The sequence below is a fragment of the Nilaparvata lugens genome, chromosome 13 (genome assembly GCF_014356525.2).
Source record: "Nilaparvata lugens isolate BPH chromosome 13, ASM1435652v1, whole genome shotgun sequence".
NCBI classification, from domain to species: domain Eukaryota; kingdom Metazoa; phylum Arthropoda; class Insecta; order Hemiptera; family Delphacidae; genus Nilaparvata; species Nilaparvata lugens.
This window is the reverse complement of record NC_052516.1, coordinates 2,820,563-2,838,051: the sequence shown is the minus strand read 5'-3', so window position 1 is coordinate 2,838,051 and position 17,489 is coordinate 2,820,563. Positions and strand designations below refer to the sequence as shown.

The 17,489-nt window shown below is 35.1% G+C and overlaps 1 protein-coding gene across 1 annotated transcript in view; it reads left to right on the top strand.

The window, feature by feature from the left end:
- The window catches only part of LOC111056249 (arylsulfatase G), a 51,200-nt gene that overhangs the window by 14,928 nt on the left and 18,783 nt on the right, over window positions 1–17,489 (top strand). Inside the window, exons 2-3 of the mRNA XM_039440329.1 lie at window positions 9,440–9,599; window positions 14,773–14,843. Coding sequence (XP_039296263.1) covers window positions 9,440–9,599; window positions 14,773–14,843 — 231 coding nt within the window. The remainder of the gene's footprint in view (window positions 1–9,439; window positions 9,600–14,772; window positions 14,844–17,489) is intronic.

Here is a 17,489-nt window from a genome sequence, read left to right as displayed (position 1 = left end):
ATCCCTGTGGTATACCAATTTTCAGTTCTCTGAATGCACTAACAACACCGTTATTAACTCTAGTTTGCTGAAGTCTCCCGGTGAGGTATGATTTGAACCACTCGTATGCAATGCCTCTTATTCCTGCCAGGTACATTTTATCTAATAGAATCTCATGATCAACCATATCATAGGCTTTCATGACGTCAACGAACAAGGCACCACATGGAATACCTTCATTGATATTATCATAAACCCCTGACATTAGTTTCATGATTGCTGAACCCGTATTAAGATTGCTCTGAAAACCATATTGGTTTTTACTGAAAAAGTTGTGCTGCTCCAGAAAACTAGTAACTCGGTTCTTGACAATTTTCTCAAGTATTTTAGAGAAAATTGATAACAGCGAAATCGGTCTATAATTTGTAGCCTGCATTTTGCTATTTTTTTTATACAGAGGAATAACTACTGCTTTCTTAAACTCTGCAGGAAATTCTCCTGTCCTTAAGCTTAGGTTGTATATGAATATCAAAACATCAATAATGAGGTGTGAAATAGATTTAATTAGGGATGTTGTTATATTGTCATATCCAGGTGATTTATTATTTTGTAGTTGTGATATAATATTCAAGATCTCCTCTTTAAATTGGGGTACCTTAATTTTTTTCGGAAAGCAATACTTTCCTTACCTATGGAAATAGGGCAAGGAAAGTAAAATGAGACTATAGAATAATTATTCATCATAAATCATCTGTGACAAGTGATTACACAGATGTGTGGAGAAGCCAGTCTATTGCTGTATTTCCATAAGGTCTATAGTTTCAATCAGGTATTTGTGGATGAGAATACAGCGTGAGGTCTACTGTTCACAGAACTACTAGTCTATTAAAAACATCAATGCTACACCATTGAAACAATACTGTCAGTTAAGGAGTGAATCTCACTGAAGTAAACTAGAGTAAAGATTGAGCTTAGACTGTCAGTAAAACCTCAATGCTTCCCATCAAAAAATACTAATAGACAGTTTTCAATGAATCTTAAAACTACTATCATAGTAATTCACAAGAACTACTATAGTGAGGTCCACGTTATAATGGCAGTGTTTGATTAGCAATGGTATTGCTATCCTTGTCTATCATTCAACAAAGCTGATAGCGCTATCTCTTTTTCGCTTTGCTCGCTGTTGCCAGATAGTGTTTCAACAATGTAGAATTAATTATCAATTAACAGTATATTTCATCTTAATTATGAAATTATTGAAAAAACATAATTGATTATTTTAAATAAGAATAAACAGTTAATATTACATCAATAAACCTTTATTAGCTACCGTCTATAGAAGGCATTGACAAGACAGAGGATCGGCAACGTTGTTTTGTTATCTTTCTCCACTGCCATTATAACGTGGACCTCACTACAACACTCTTCTATCTAAAGGTGAGTACAGATTTACGCGCCGCGATCATGAGCAATTAACTTTTAATCAGCTGATTATATCTGTATTTTTACAGCAACGGTAAGATACAGATATAAAAAGCTTGGCATCAGCTGATTAAAAGTGAATTGCTCATTTCGCGGCGTGTAAATCTGTACGCACCTTTAGCTTGGTCTTATAAGTTTCGACTGAAAACAGTCATCAAAAAGAACTACCTACTTATGTTTATATTAGAGAGGTTAATTTACAAGAACTACTGTTACTATTATTGTAGTCCATTGATAACATCGCGAACTGGTTAATGAGTATTAAATAAATATGTCAAGAGGAGGATTAAAGTTAATACCTGTTACATAAACTAAAAGATCACATATGTAGGTGAGCTAAGATACATAGGCTATATGTGAGATGACATAAATACATAGCCTACAAGGTATGAGCGGCTTTTAACAAGAACAAGACAACTTATATGATGTAATAGAGGTTACTATACTAGTGACATAAATACTCAGTTTTAGAAAAAGAATAATACCTTATTACTATAGTGAGCCCACGTTATAATACATCAACATAGGACATCGTTCTATGAGAAAAATCCAATCCATATGAGCCAAAAAAATGTTATTTTTTATTTTTTCTCTGTCATGTAACCCTTGTCAGAGGTATTTATTAAACATCAAAAAATCTGGTGTGGCGCACTCACACAACTTTCCTTGCCGTTATGAAAATTGATCACCTGACGCTAGTGTTCCCGCGCATCTCAAGTCTACTATTCAAAGATTTGAGCCAGCTGGTTACAGGGCAATAACGCTGGAGACACACATGAGGTCTGCTATCTCTTCATAGTGAATGATTTAATAGAATCAACAATAATTTGCAATTGAATAATCACATTTTCTCGAATTTAAAGCTTATTTTCAATTTTAGGTGAAAATAATACTGAACATTAATTGTAGAGATTTTCATGCTCAATCTACTCCACTTGATTTTTTTCGTTTCAATTGTATCTGAAGCCTGATAATTGGAAATCTATCGACATTGATGGGGCGAAGCTCCTGAAATTTGTACAGATAACTTATGGGACGTGTGGCAGTTGATAGAGCTTATCGATGACTATTTTAGGTATGAATTTGATCAAAATCGTTGGAGCGGTTTTCGAGAAAATTGCAAAAAAAAACCTGTTTTTGACAACATTTTCGCCATTTTAGCCGCCATTTTGAATTGCATCAGATCGAAATTGTTCGTGTCGGATACTTATATCGTAAGGACCCTAAGTTCCAAATTTCAAGTCATTCCGTTAATTGGGAGATGAGATATCGTGTACACAGACGCACATACACTCATACACACACATACAGACCAATACCCAAAAACCACTTTTTTGGACTCAGGGGACCTTGAAACGTATAGAAATTTAGAAATTGGGGTACCTTAATTTTTTTCGGAAAGCAATACTTTCCTTACCTATGGTAATAGGGCAAGGAAAGTAAAAACATTCAAAATATGGAATAAAGTCCAAAAGTCCTAATGACAATAAAGTGCAGCTCAAGAATAAATTGAAGGACTGGCTGGCTGATAAGTGTTTTTATGACATGAATGACTTTTTGTTTTTGTAATATGTGAAGATTGCCAAAATTTTTATTGTGGTACATGCAATGAGTAATAAATTCAAATTCAAATAATGGCAGCAGAGAAAGATAGGAGAACAGCGAAGCCGATTCTTTGCCTTGCCAATGCGTAAGGATAGCTGATACTCGCATATCTGATGAATATTGAGGACAAGTTGCACAAAAGACTGTTAAATTTTAATCATGATTGAATTCCACAAAGCCAATAATTAAAAAATGTTTTTTTTTAGAAGAAAGCTTCTGTAATTGACTCTCGGGACATTTAATCGGGATTAAAAGCTAACAGACTTTGGTGCAAAGGGTGTAACTGTTCATTCTTGTTTATAATAATCGGTCATATTTTATTCGCCAAGAAGATATATTTTGCAATGAATCAATAACTTGTTTTCAATAACAATAACTTTTCATACTTGATTTAAATATTTTGTTAACCAATTATGTTTATATATTGTTGAAATACGATCTGGCTACGTTGCGGAGGTAGAAAAGGATAGCGCTATCTGCTTTATCGAATGATAGACAAGGATAGCAACAACGATAATGTTAATCAAATACTGCCATAATAACGTGAACCGCACTCTAGCCAGTTAGAATAGTTTGGATGATGGAAGTTGCCCTAATTGACGAGTGCAGCTATATGATGCACCTACATGCAATATTATGCATTCAATGCAATGATATATTGCGTGTATAGACTAGGAAGTTGAATGCATCGGTGCATTGATTCTCTTGAAGCTTTACTTCATACGGTAATGACGTTTTAAAAGCTTTTGATACCCAATTTCTAGACACAATATAGTGAAGTCCACGTTATAATGACAGTATTTGGTAAACATTGGTGTTGCTATCCCTGTCTATCATTCGACAAAGCACATGAAGATATCCTTTTCTACCTCCACAACGTAAGTTGCCAGATCGCTTTACAACAATGTAGACATATAATTAATTGGAAAAATATTCGATCTCAATATTATGAAAATTCATTATTCAATCATTATTCTTGAAGAATAAAATAATATTGGGGCACTGACCGCGCTTCGCTCGTTATTTTCATTTATTGATAAACAGAACACAATTCTCTATAATGATCGTGTTTATTATTTTTCGCCCCACTTGGATGTAATGAGCTGGTTTTCGTGCGTCATATGGAGGCCGAAAATGATTGTTTTCTGACCAGGCCGGTAAAAGTTTTACGGCCCTAGGGCTGTAAAATAACCTTGAAGTCAGCTGATTCTGATTTGATGTGAACGTGTTTACAAATGGTTTATGAAACGGAATCAGTTTATGCTTCTAGAATTGAATAAGTATTCTGCAATAAGATACTATCATTTTATTTGGATGAAAGACACTTATAATGTCTTACAAACATTCTAGATTTTGGAATATTTAGAAATAATTTTCAGCTACTATTCCTCAACATTCACAAGTGAAGTGGATAAAATTGTGTGTGATGAAAATGATGCTGTGACTCTGTGACTAATGTCAAAACTACTCACCAATTCGAATAATTTGAGATACTAGCTTCGGTTGTTACACCATAATCGATCTCTAGTAATCTGAAATCTCAAACGTTAGGCAGCAGAATATGAGGGAGAAGCTCTAAGATTGGTCATTAGCTGTTGACCAATGAAGGTTGAGCTCTGCTGTCATTGGCCGAGACAAGACACGCCCATTTATTCCAAATATGGCCATGATAAGCTAGATTAGTGGGAGCTAGACTTCTACTGTGATAAGTTTTTTTTATTGCGGACTGGTTGAAAAGCAGTGTTTTGCAAGGGTCTAATTAAAAACTTGACAGACTGAAAACTTGACGTAATGGAATCTTGAAGGATTGAAAATAGGCCTATAACTATTCTCAGTAAATAAAGAATCTACATGCAAAATTTCAAACTAATCAATTGAATAGTTCAGACGTGATGATGCGTCATTCATGAATTTCCTATCCCATATGTGTATAAGACCGTTCTCTCCTTTATTACTAGAGGGTAACCCATGCTCCGCAAGGGTGTAATAAAAACTTGATAAACTGAAAACTTGACGTAATGGAATCTTGAAGGATTGAAAATAGGCCTATAACTATCCTCGGTGAATAAAGAATCTATATGCGAAATTTCAAGTTAATCAGTTGAGTAGTTCAGACGTGAAAATGCGTCATTCATGAATTTCCTATCCCGTACGTGTAGAAGCCAGTTTATTCTTATTTTTATTTATTATTTTATTTATTTATTTACAATGCAAATAACACTAATGTAATAACATTGGTAGATAAAATAATAAGGTAGTCCTTGTGCTATTTTTCTTCCAAATTTATAGATGACAAAGTCCAAGATAAGGTTAGAATTTCACGTGTACAATTCTTATAAAAGTTCTTTCCTTATTACTAGAGGGTAACCCATGCTCCGCAAGGGTGTAATAAAAACTTGATAAACTGAAAACTTGATGTAATAAAATCTTGGAGAATTGAAAATAGGCCTATAACCATCCTCGGTAAATAAAGAATCTACATGCAAAATTTCAAACTAATCAATTGAATAGTTCAGACGTGATGATGCGTCATTCAGGTACAGGATGTACAGAGTGTTTGAAAAAGAACTCCCTTGTTTCAGGTATGAATTTAATGTGCAAATTAATGAAAAACTACATCAACAAGTACATACAATGAAAGAGAGAACCTTCAAGTTTTGTTCAACATCAGTACACTTCAACCTGGGATCCATTTGTTGCTCTGCACACGTCGAGACGATTTTCAAGCTTTCACCATGTATTCACCAACATATCAGGTGTAACTGTCCCAACCGCCGTGACGATTCATTCCTGTAAACGGTATAGGTCTCGGATTTTTTCACTGTACACAACATTTTTCATGTGTCCCCAAAAGACAAAGTCCAGAGGGGTTAAGTCCGGGCTTCGTGGTGACAAGAAATTGGGCCAGCTCTCCCTATCCACCTTCCCGGAAATCCCGATCTCAACTGAGGGAACTGTTCCCTGGCGCCGTCTCAAGTTCGAGCAGGTCTGCTAACTGCAGGGGGACAAAACTTAGACAGTTGCTGAATCAACCACCACAAACTAGATTAGTGTAAATCAATTTTTACTGATTCTATGACATATTAATAAAAAAAATCTGGTGTGGCGCACTCACACAACTGTCCTTACCGTTATGTAAATTGATTACCTGACGCTAGTGTTCACGCGCATCTCAAGTCTACTATTCAAAGATCTGAGCCAGCTGGTGACAGGACAATAACGCTGGAGACACACGAGGTCTGCTATCTCTTCATAGTGAATTATTTAATAGAATCAACAGTTTGCAATTGGATAATCACATTTTCTCAAATTTCAAGCTTATTTTCAATATTAGTTGGAAATGTTACAAAAAATTAATTGAAGAGATTTTCATGCTCAATCTTTTCACTCAAAATTTTCCGTTTAAAATATATCTGAGACCTGATAATTGGGAATCTAAAATCAAACTTTGCATAGAGCTCCTGAAATTTTTACAGATATGAGACTTGTGGCAGTTGATAGAGCTTAACGAATTTTCTAGGTATAAATTTGATCAAAATCGTTGAAGCCGTTTTCGAGAAAATCGCGAAAAAACCTTGTTTTTGACAACATTTTAGCCGCCATCTTGAATTGCATTCGATCGAATTTGTTCGTTTCGGATCCTTATATTGTAAGGACCTTAAGTTCCAAATTTCAAGTTATTCCGTTAATTGGGAGATGAAATATCGTGTACACAGATGCACATACACACACACATACAGACCAATACCCAAAAACCACTTTTTTTGGACTCAGACTCAGGGGACCTTGAAACGTATAGAAATATAGAAATTGGGGTACCTTAATTTTTTTTCGGAGAGAAATACATTCCTTTCCTATGGTAATAGGGCAAGGAAAGTAAAAATAGGGAGTTCTTTTTCAAACACTCTGTATTATAGATAGATTGATGATGTCCACATGAGCTTCTTGCCTGTGCGTGGGTACTGGGAAGTGCGAGGTTGATTTGATGAGATGATCAAACGTCCATGCCTATTGGATGGGATTCGAACCCGCGAAAATCATATGAAAATAATTATTGTTATCACGCCCATGAGTTAACAATTTCAATTATAGAAATCTCATGAGTAATTATCAATTATAGAACACACGCTCTGCGCTTGTTAAAAATATTCAACAAATCCTGTTCAACAAACGTCACAAGAGAAATTCGCTAAACTTAATAACCTGTCAAATAACTGGTCGGCAATTTTATAACTCAATTCGCCGACTTTTCAACTTTTCAGCTGTAGTCGAGTTCAGTTTGTTCTGGCAGCATTACTTATGGATAACACCAATGCTTTCCCGTTTAATTGATGCTGACAGACTCAAGTGAATCTAACTGACTGTGAAACTCAATTTGAATAGTCAGCACTCCTCGTGTAAAACACGTATGCTTCCCCGTTGGAACAGTTGTGACAGTTGAAAGTGAGTCTGACTGTTGTCTGAAGGTCAGAGCTGCTTGAAACTAACTTGAGTCGGTCAGCACTCCTTGTGAATAACACCGATACTTCCCCGTTTAATCTATGCTGACAAGAACGAAATGAATTCTCTCTTGTTCTGGAAACTCGCACAGCGACTGGACAGTTCGAATAATTTTCGCTAACAAGATTTGATGATGCTTCAAATAATATTATTATGGAAGCGGTCATTTCTGCTGTAAGGAAATGATACTGGTCTTATGAATTTTCTTATTTTCTCTTCATCATCTTCTTTCCTTCTTCTTCTTTTTCTTCTTCTCTTCTCTTCTTCTTCTTCTCTTCTTCTTCTTCTTCTTCTTCTTCTTCTTCTTCTGAAGTAAAAAATAGTCAGAAGTAAAAATCGCTCAAAAAGGAATGATAGTACTTTACGAGAAGAACAATAATAAGTCATCTCATTGGCGAAATTCACTCCTATTCTTGGGTTATAAACGTTCGAAGATGAGAGATTGATTTCTCAGATCTGTGATTGAAGGAAAGATTTCATGTTTCAGTGAATAACTCACTCTGTATTGTAGCGAAACGTCTCATATTATAGCACAACACTTGTTAGGTCAACCTCTATCCATAGCCTGAACAAAAACCAAATCTGGGAGATTTGCATTTTTCATGAAATCCATATGAATAAAAAAACATCATTGTTTTTGCAAGAATGAAAATCACTCAAACTCTCGGGAATAATAGTACTTGACGAGAGAAAAAATCTGGTGTGGCGCACTCACACAACTTTCCTTGCCGTTATGAAAATTGATCACCTGACGCTAGTGTTCACGCGCATCTCAAGTCTACTATTCAAGGATCTGCCTGCTGGTGACAGGACAATAACGCTGGAGACACACGAAGTCTGCTATCTCTTCATAGTAAATGATTTAATAGAATCAACAGTTGCCAACAGTTTGCATCATTGAATAAACGCATTTTCTCGAATTTCGAGCTTATTTTCAATTTTAGGTGGAAACGTCACTGAACATTAATTGTAGATATTTTTATGCTCAATCTTTTCCACTTGGAATTTTTTGTTCAAATTGTATCTCGAAAACGGCTTTAACGATTTTGATCAAATTTATACCTAGAATAGTCATTGATAAGCTCTATCAACTGCCACAAGTCCCATATCTGTAAAAATTTCAGGAGCTCCGCCCCATCAATGCAAAGTGTGATTTTGTATTCCCAATTATCTAAAATTATTTTGTATTGGGAATACGAAATCACACTTTGCATTGATGGGGCGGAGCTCCTGAAATTTTTACAGATATGGGACTTGTGGCAGTTGATAGAGCTTATCAATGACTATTCTAGGTATAAATTTGATCAAAATCGTTGGAGCCGTTTTCGAGAAAATCGCGAAAAACCCTGTTTTTAACAACATTTTCGCTATTTTAGCCGCCATCTTGAATTGGATTTGTTCGAAATTGTTCGTGTCGGATCCTTATAGGGGAAGGACCTTAAGTTCCAAATTTCAAGTCATTCCGTTAATTGGGAGAAGAGATATCGTGTACACACACACACACACACACACACACACACACACACACACACACACACACACACACACACAGACCAATACCCAAAAACCACTTTTTTGGACTCAGGGGACCTTGAAACGTATAGAAATTTAGAAATTGGGGTACCTTAATTTTTTTTGGAAAGCAATACTTTCCTTACCTATGGTAATAGGGCAAGAAAAGTAAAAATAATATGTCATCGTATTGGCGAAAATCACTCCTTTTCTTGAGTTATAAACATTTGAAGATGAGTGATTTCTTTGATCAGTGTGTGGGGGAAAGGTTTTATGTTTCAATTAATAGCTCACCCTGTATTGTAGCGAAACGTCTCATATTATAATAAATTCAACAAAATAATATTAAAATTTGTTACAGGGTTGGAACGATGTGGGATTTCATGGCAGTGACGAAATCTCTACTCCTAACATAGACGCATTGGCCTATAATGGAGTCATTCTACAAAGGCACTACAGTATGCCAACATGCACCCCTTCTAGGGCCGCCTTACTGACTGGGCGATACCCCATTCGATATGGTGAATATTCATTTATTCATTCATCCATCTGTATTACATCAATCTATATTGAAGTGAGGTCCACGATATAATGGCAGTACAGTAGAACTCCGAATTATCCGAATTAATGGGGACCAGGACCCAATCGGAGGATAATCAAATACTCGGATAATCAAATTTTTTACTTTCCTTGCCCTATTACCATAGGTAAGGAAAGTATTGCTTTCCAAAAAAAATTAAGGTACCCTAATTTCATGTTTTCTATACGTTTCAAGGTCCCCTGAGTCCAAAAACATGATTTTTGGGTGTTGGTCTGTGTGTGTGTATGTGTGTGTGTGTATGTCTGTGAACACGATAACTCCATTCCTAATTAACCGATTGACTTGAAATTTTAAACTTAAGGTCCTTATACCATGAGGATCCGACAATAAGAAATTCAATAAAATTCAATTCAAGATGGCGGAAAAAATGGCGGACAATTACCAAAAAACCATGTTTTTCACGTTTTTCTCGAAAACGGCTCTAACGATTTTCTTCAAATTTATACCATGGATAGCTATTTATAAGACCTATCAACTGACATGAGTCTAATTTATGAGAAAATTTCAGGAGCTCCGTAATATTCTTCAGAAAAATGGCGGATAATTACTAAAAAAACCAAGTTTTTCACGATTTTCTCAAAATAACTTGACCGATTTTTTTCAAATTCATACTCTGTATAGTTATTTATCAGCTCTATCAACTGGCATGAGTCTCCTTACTGAGAAACTAATGGGGGGTCCACCCCATCCTTGAGAAATGGACTTTGTAACCTCCTTCTCGTGCATGAAATAGGGTAGGTAGCGCAGTTCATAAAAAGAACACATAGTCGAGATATTTCATATGTAGAACAGCTGTTTTGACGACTTTAAAAAATGTCGACTAAAAAAAAATCATCGAATTTCACATTCTACACAAAGGAAAAAGTACTCTGAAAACAATTATATATACACATATACAAAAGTCTGATCGTATTTTCAAATATGAGCAAGGAAAGTTGTGTGAGTGTACCACACCAGATTTTTTTAAATTGCCATTGGAGAGAAAAAAGCTACTTTTTGATATTGCACTATTTTTTTATTGAATTAAATGGAAGAAACATGATACTTCCACATGTTTTAAATATAAATAAAATGTACTTATATATAAGGGAAGCACAATAGTGAGCGAACGCGCAAACACTGGCATCACAGGGGGAGAAATTAGAGCGCACTTGGACTTTTTTTGGACAATTTTTTTTCTGAAAGTGATTCAGATAATCGGCGATTTGGATAGTCGGAGTTCGGATAATTGGAGTTCTACTGTATTTGATTGACGACAGTGCTATCATTGTCTATCATTCGACAAAGCAGGTAGTGCTATCCCTTTCTACTCCCGCAACTTAGCCAGATCGTTTGTTAACAATGTAGACTAGAAATATAATTATTCAACAAAATATTTGATCTCAATTATGAAAGTTTAATGAATCATTAAAAATTTAATTTCTTTACGAATAAAATATAATTGATTATTCTTAACAAGAATGAATAGTCTGTATAGTTATTTATCAGCTCTATCAACTGGCATGAGTCTCCTTACTGAGAAACTAATGGGGGGTCCACCCCATCCTTGAGAAATGGACTTTGTAACCTCCTTCTCGTGCATGAAATAGGTAGGTAGCGCAGTTCATAAAAAGAACACATAGTCGAGATATTTCATATGTAGAACAGCTGTTTTGACGACTTTAAAAAATGTCGACTAAAAAAAATCATCGAATTTCACATTCTACACAAAGGAAAAAGTACTCTGAAAACAATTATATATACACATATACAAAAGTCTGATCGTATTTTCAAATATGAGCAAGGAAAGTTGTGTGAGTGTACCACACCAGATTTTTTTAAATTGCCATTGGAGAGAAAAAAGCTACTTTTTGATATTGCACTATTTTTTTATTGAATTAAATGGAAGAAACATGATATTTTCACATGTTTTAAATATAAATATAATGTACTTATATACAAGGGAAGCACAATAGTGAGCGAACGCGCAAACACTGGCATCACAGGGGGAGAAATTATAGCGCACTTGGACTTTTGGACAAATTTTTTTCTGAAAGTGATTCAGATAATCGGCGATTTGGATAGTCGGAGTTCGGATAATTGGAGTTCTACTGTATTTGATTGACGACAGTGCTATCATTGTCTATCATTCGACAAAGCAGGTAGTGCTATCCCTTTCTACTCCCGCAACTTAGCCAGATCGTTTGTTAACAATGTAGACTAGAAATATAATTATTCAACAAAATATTTGATCTCAATTATGAAAGTTTAATGAATCATTAAAAATTTAATTTCTTTACGAATAAAATATAATTGATTATTCTTAACAAGAATGAATAGTTGATATTATGTTGGATATACCGGTATCAGCTATCCTCTATAGATGGCAGTGGTAAGGCAGAGTATCGGCAACGCTGTTCTCCTATCTTTTTAATTTCTCCTATAACTTCTTGCTTAATAAAATAAAATTGATTATTCTAAACGAGAATGAACAGTTAATATTACATCAATAAACCTGTATCAGCTACCGTCTATGGAAGGCATTGACAAGACAAAGGATCGGCAACGGTTTTCTCTTATCTTTCCTTACTGCTATTATAACGTGGACCTCACTATAGTTCAACTCTCTCAGATTAAATTTATTAGTTATTGCTATCTATTCGTATTTAGTCATCAATTTAATTTCCTGTAGATTTTAATTATCGTTGCCCACAGGTTTTCAGTTTCCACGTTTCTAGTAGTAAATGAATAATCTATTCAGGCCCGGTTGTACAAAAGCCTGTTGAATTATAATCATGATTAAATTAGGACCAATAGAACAAATCAGAAAAACCCTTCTCTGATTGGTTCTCGCGGCATCCAATCATGATTAAAATCTAACAGGCAATTCATGCAACCGGGCCCTATTGTTATTAATAACTAGCAGGTAACCCGAGCTCCGCAAGGGTCTGTTTTAAAACTTGACAAACTAAAAACTTGACGTAATGAAGTCTTGAAAATAGCCTTTAACCATCCTCGGTTAATTAAGAATATTTATGAAAAATTACACTTCAAGAGTAGTCAATTTCTGCAAAATGTCAAGTTAATCTGTTGAGTAGTTCAGACGTGATGATGCGTCAATAGTTATTTGTGCAACTAGTGCGCAAAGTGACAGTTTGCTGCACCGAAAGAAACGTTTACGCCCGAGCCGTAGGCGAGGGCGGAATGGTTTCTTGAGTGCAGCAGAGGAACTTTGCGCACGTATTTCACATTAAGTTTTTCCTACAGTTACCATTGAATATGAAAAGTGGGTAATTATTGGTAAAATTGCCTGAAATCCATCAAATGTTTTCTGTGTAATTTTATTATTGATAAAAACCTTAATCCTAAAATCCTAAAGTCCTCGTTGTCCTTGGTTATAATATATCATGAATAATAATTAGCGCGTTGTGCTTGTTGCACCTCTGCTCACTATAGCAGCCACAGCAGTCACTGTTACCAACTTCATTTTGATTTTGCTGCACTGTTGCTCCATATAACCTACTAAGTATTTTGCGTTGCCATGTTGCAAATCTGGAGTGCAGAAAAATTTTTCCCGCACTAGAGCGGAAAAGTGATTCTTTGCGTTCTGTAATCAGTGCAGCAATGGCCACTTTTCAACGTAACTGTAGGAAACATAATTTTCCTATACCGTAAGTGTATAAGATAGTTCTTTCCTTTATTATAGTATAGATTAACCAGTGCATTATTAGATCCTTATTGAATCACTGTTATTAATGTATTGGTAGCTAGGCTACATAACTTCAAACTGTAAAATAACTTATTTCAACATCAGTGACAATATAGTACTTTATGTAACAAGTCCGGTAACGATAATTTACCGCATAAGTATGATTGTTTCTGCCCGAAACGTAGTTGAGTACATAATATTGTACATAACTTGTACGGTAACGTATTTACCGCATTCGTATGATAATTCTGCCCTCAACTACGTTCGGGCAGAAACAATCATACTTATGCGGTAAATTATCGTTACCGTACAAGTTATGTACAATATTTTTGTCATACTTATCTGAGAAAGAATAATATTGCTGAGAAACAGAAACTATTACCTGCTGCTGCACGAGCTACTGCATTCTATAAACATGACCTAGCCCGTAGTGCCTAGTTCATGACAGACAGACCCTTCGAGCTCAAATAAAATAATAAAGGTCAAAATTATAAGGTTCCAGATGAGTTCTTATAACTTGATACTCCTTAAATGAGTTCTTTAATTATTTGAGTTAGTATATTAATTACTCAGATATTATTAGGACTCAGTAGAGTCCTAACATACGCGACTGTAAAGAGAGCATATGATCTCTTTACAGTACAGTATGGATGCTGTAATGAAAATCACATGTTTTCTTGTTCTGCAAACAGCTGTTTACCAGCTCGATTTAATGCATGGAAAACAGCTGCAATTAAGTAAGTATGACAAATCATTTACTGTCAGCAGTATAGTTATTTGTGCAACTAGTGCGCAAAGTGACAGTTTGCTGCACCGAAAGAAACGTTTACGCCCGAGCCGTAGGCGAGGGCGGAATGGTTTCTTGAGTGCAGCAGAGGAACTTTGCGCACGTATATCACATTAAGTTTTTCCTACAGTTACCATTGAATATGAAAAGTGGGTAATTATTGGTAAAATTGCCTGAAATGCGTCAAATGTTTTTCTGTGTAATTTTATTATTGATAAAAACCTTAATCCTGAAATCCTAAAGTCCTCGTTGTCGTTGGTTATAATATATAATGAATAATAATTAGCGCGTTGTGCTTGGTTGCACCTCTGCTCACTATAGCAGCCACAGCAGTCACTGTTACCAACTTCATTTTGATTTTGCTGCACTATTGCTCCATATAACCTACTAAGTATTTTGCGTTGCCATGTTGCAAATCTGGAGTGCAGAAAAATTTTTCCCGCACTAGAGCGGAAAAGTGATTCTTTGCGTTCTGTAATCAGTGCAGCAATGGCCACTTTTCAACGTAACTGTAGGAAAAAAATAATTCACTGTTATTGGTGTTGTTTTATCTGAATTTGATAGTTTTTTTCGGAATTGTTTAATTTAATTATTATTTAAATTGAAATTTATTCACAGGAATGCAAGGGACTCCTATACCTGCGGGGTCCAAACTTGGTATTCCTCTCAATGAGACGTTACTACCTCAGGTTGGTCAATAAATTTACAGAATATAAGAATAATTTTAATGAATATAAAATTAAAAAAAAAAAATGAATCCATACGAAATTACTTTATCCATTTTTCGTGTTTTGTGAAGGTGGTCTTGTCAAAGATTATGCATATTAAATGGAAACGACTTGATATTAGCAAAACCGCTGGTTTATTGAAACAATAGTGAGTTGTGTTTTTTCTGGTTCTAAATTTTGTCAAATTACGCAAAAATGTTCCAATTAATTAATGGTGATTTGAGTGTGATATTTTTGTTTTTTATTCTGTTTTCAACTGTCAAAATGTAAAATTCTTAGTTTTCGTTGTTTTTTAGTGAAAATGGACTAAATTTTAGAAAAGTGAAACCATAACCCTTTTTCGGACTTGTTATCTAATTTGGGAAAGAAATAGTACAAGGATTATCCTTAGTTTTTCTCTCCCAATCAGTGCTACTTTGTAGAAATTATAAATAAATAAAAAACAAAAAAAATTTCAGGTGATAGAGTCAGGTCCACGTTATAATGGCAGTGTCTAATTAGCAATGGTATTGCTATCCTTGTCTATCATTCAAAAAAGCGGATAGTGCTATCTGTTTCTCGCTTTGCTCTGTTGCCAGATCAAAATATTTTTTTTAAATTAACAGAGTATTTAATTTCAATTAAGAAAATTCATCATGAGATTATTAAAACATATAATTTCTTGCTTAATAAAATATAATTGATTATTATAAACGAGAATGAACAGTTAATATTACATCAGTAAACCTGTATCAACTACCATCTATAGAAGGCATTGACAAGACAGATGATCAGCAACGTTGTTTTCCAATCTTTCTCCACTGCCATTATAACGTGGACCTCACTATAGTTCTGGTTGTTACACTATTATTGATCTCTCAGCAAATTCACAAAATTTTTGTCAGTCATCTCTAGAAAACTGAGAGCTTTTGAACATCGTGTGTGGATGAAGCCCTACGATTGGTCGATGAAGGCTCAGCTCTACTGCCATTGGCTGATACTAGACACGCCCATCTATTGGTCATAAGGACCGTTAAACAACAACAGATGAAGAGAAACTACTTAGTATGTGGTAGGACACGCAGAACGGTTCTCATTTGGAATACTTGGGCGTGTCTTGTCTCGACCAATGGCAGTAGAGCTCAGTCTCTATTGGCCAACAGCAATAGAATGGCTTCAGCGACAACTACACAGTTATACTAGAGCTACATTTTACATTTCAATTTTAATAGGATACTTTTGCAGTTTCCGACTCTCCTACATGGAAGTGAGAATTAGATTCACACACGTAGAATGGACAGTCGAATTCAAGCTGCAGAAATGAGGTTTCCAATGAGTGTATTTGGCTGCACTAGAGTTGATAGAATCAGAAGTACTGATATTTTATCAGTTGCTCCTCTGCATGAAAGAATAACACAAAATAGACGCAACTGGTGCAGTCATTTGGATAGAATGCCACCTAGAAGAATGCCCCTTGAATTCTAAAACTATAGACCTACTGGAAAAAGAGATGTAGGGAGGCCAAGAAAGAGATGGGGACCGGAACAGGTTAATTAATAAACCTAATCCCTGTAGTGAAGATAATGAGATGAATTTAATAGGATTTCGGGTAATTTCTTGAAAATTGAGAATGAAAAACATGTCGTTTATAAATACCTGTACTTCCAAACACAACACTCTCTTTCTATCTTTGACTAAAAATTGAAATCGACAGTCATTTCTTACTCTATTTTCAGATTTCGTCTTGAATTTTCAATGCATGAGTTGCATTGTGAACATTTATTATTAATTCATTCAGTTGTAGAACTCACGCATTAGTACACTTAGGGCCGGTTTCCGAGCTCGGGATTTAGCTGAGTTCTAGACTTTAAACAGCTGGAGTCAGAAAATTGGCTTTCCGAAACGGGGCGTAGTCGTAGTTTTACGATAATCTTTATTTTCTTATTTATATAATTGAAAACGTTTTTCCTTGACGGAATGAAACATCCTAAATAATTCAAAATTGCTGAAACTCATCATCATCATCTCACTTCAGGGATTAGGTTTCTGAATGAAGATGATGATGATGAGTTCAGCAATTCGTCTGCAAGTAAAGGGGGGTTTGACTGATGCCATTGGCATAAACAAGGGGTTAGACAAGGTTGTTGTATATCGCCGACTTTATTTAATATTATGTTGACGACATGTTACGCACATGGAAAACTCTAGTGGACTCAGGTTTACAGCTCTCAACCCATAGTTTTGTAAATTCAATTATGTATGCAGACGACTTAGTAATAATTCAGAGAAATGAAGATTCCTTACAAAAATCAGTTTTCATGTAGACAGAGTTGCTGAAAATTACAATTTGAGAATATCAGTTATGAAAACCAAATCAATGGCATTCAAAGGAAAATATCCAATAAGAACCAAAATAGAATTGAACGGAAAATTATAGAACAAGTGAAAAATTTCAACTATCTTGGTAATGATGTAACATTTATGATACAGATATTGATGTATACAATAAAATTTCAAAGTTTCAGAAAATATGTTCAGAATAAATCAAGACAAGAAACCAGAATAAAGTTCTATAATACCATTGCAGTTCCGACTCTCCTATATGGAAGTGAGAATTGGATTCACACA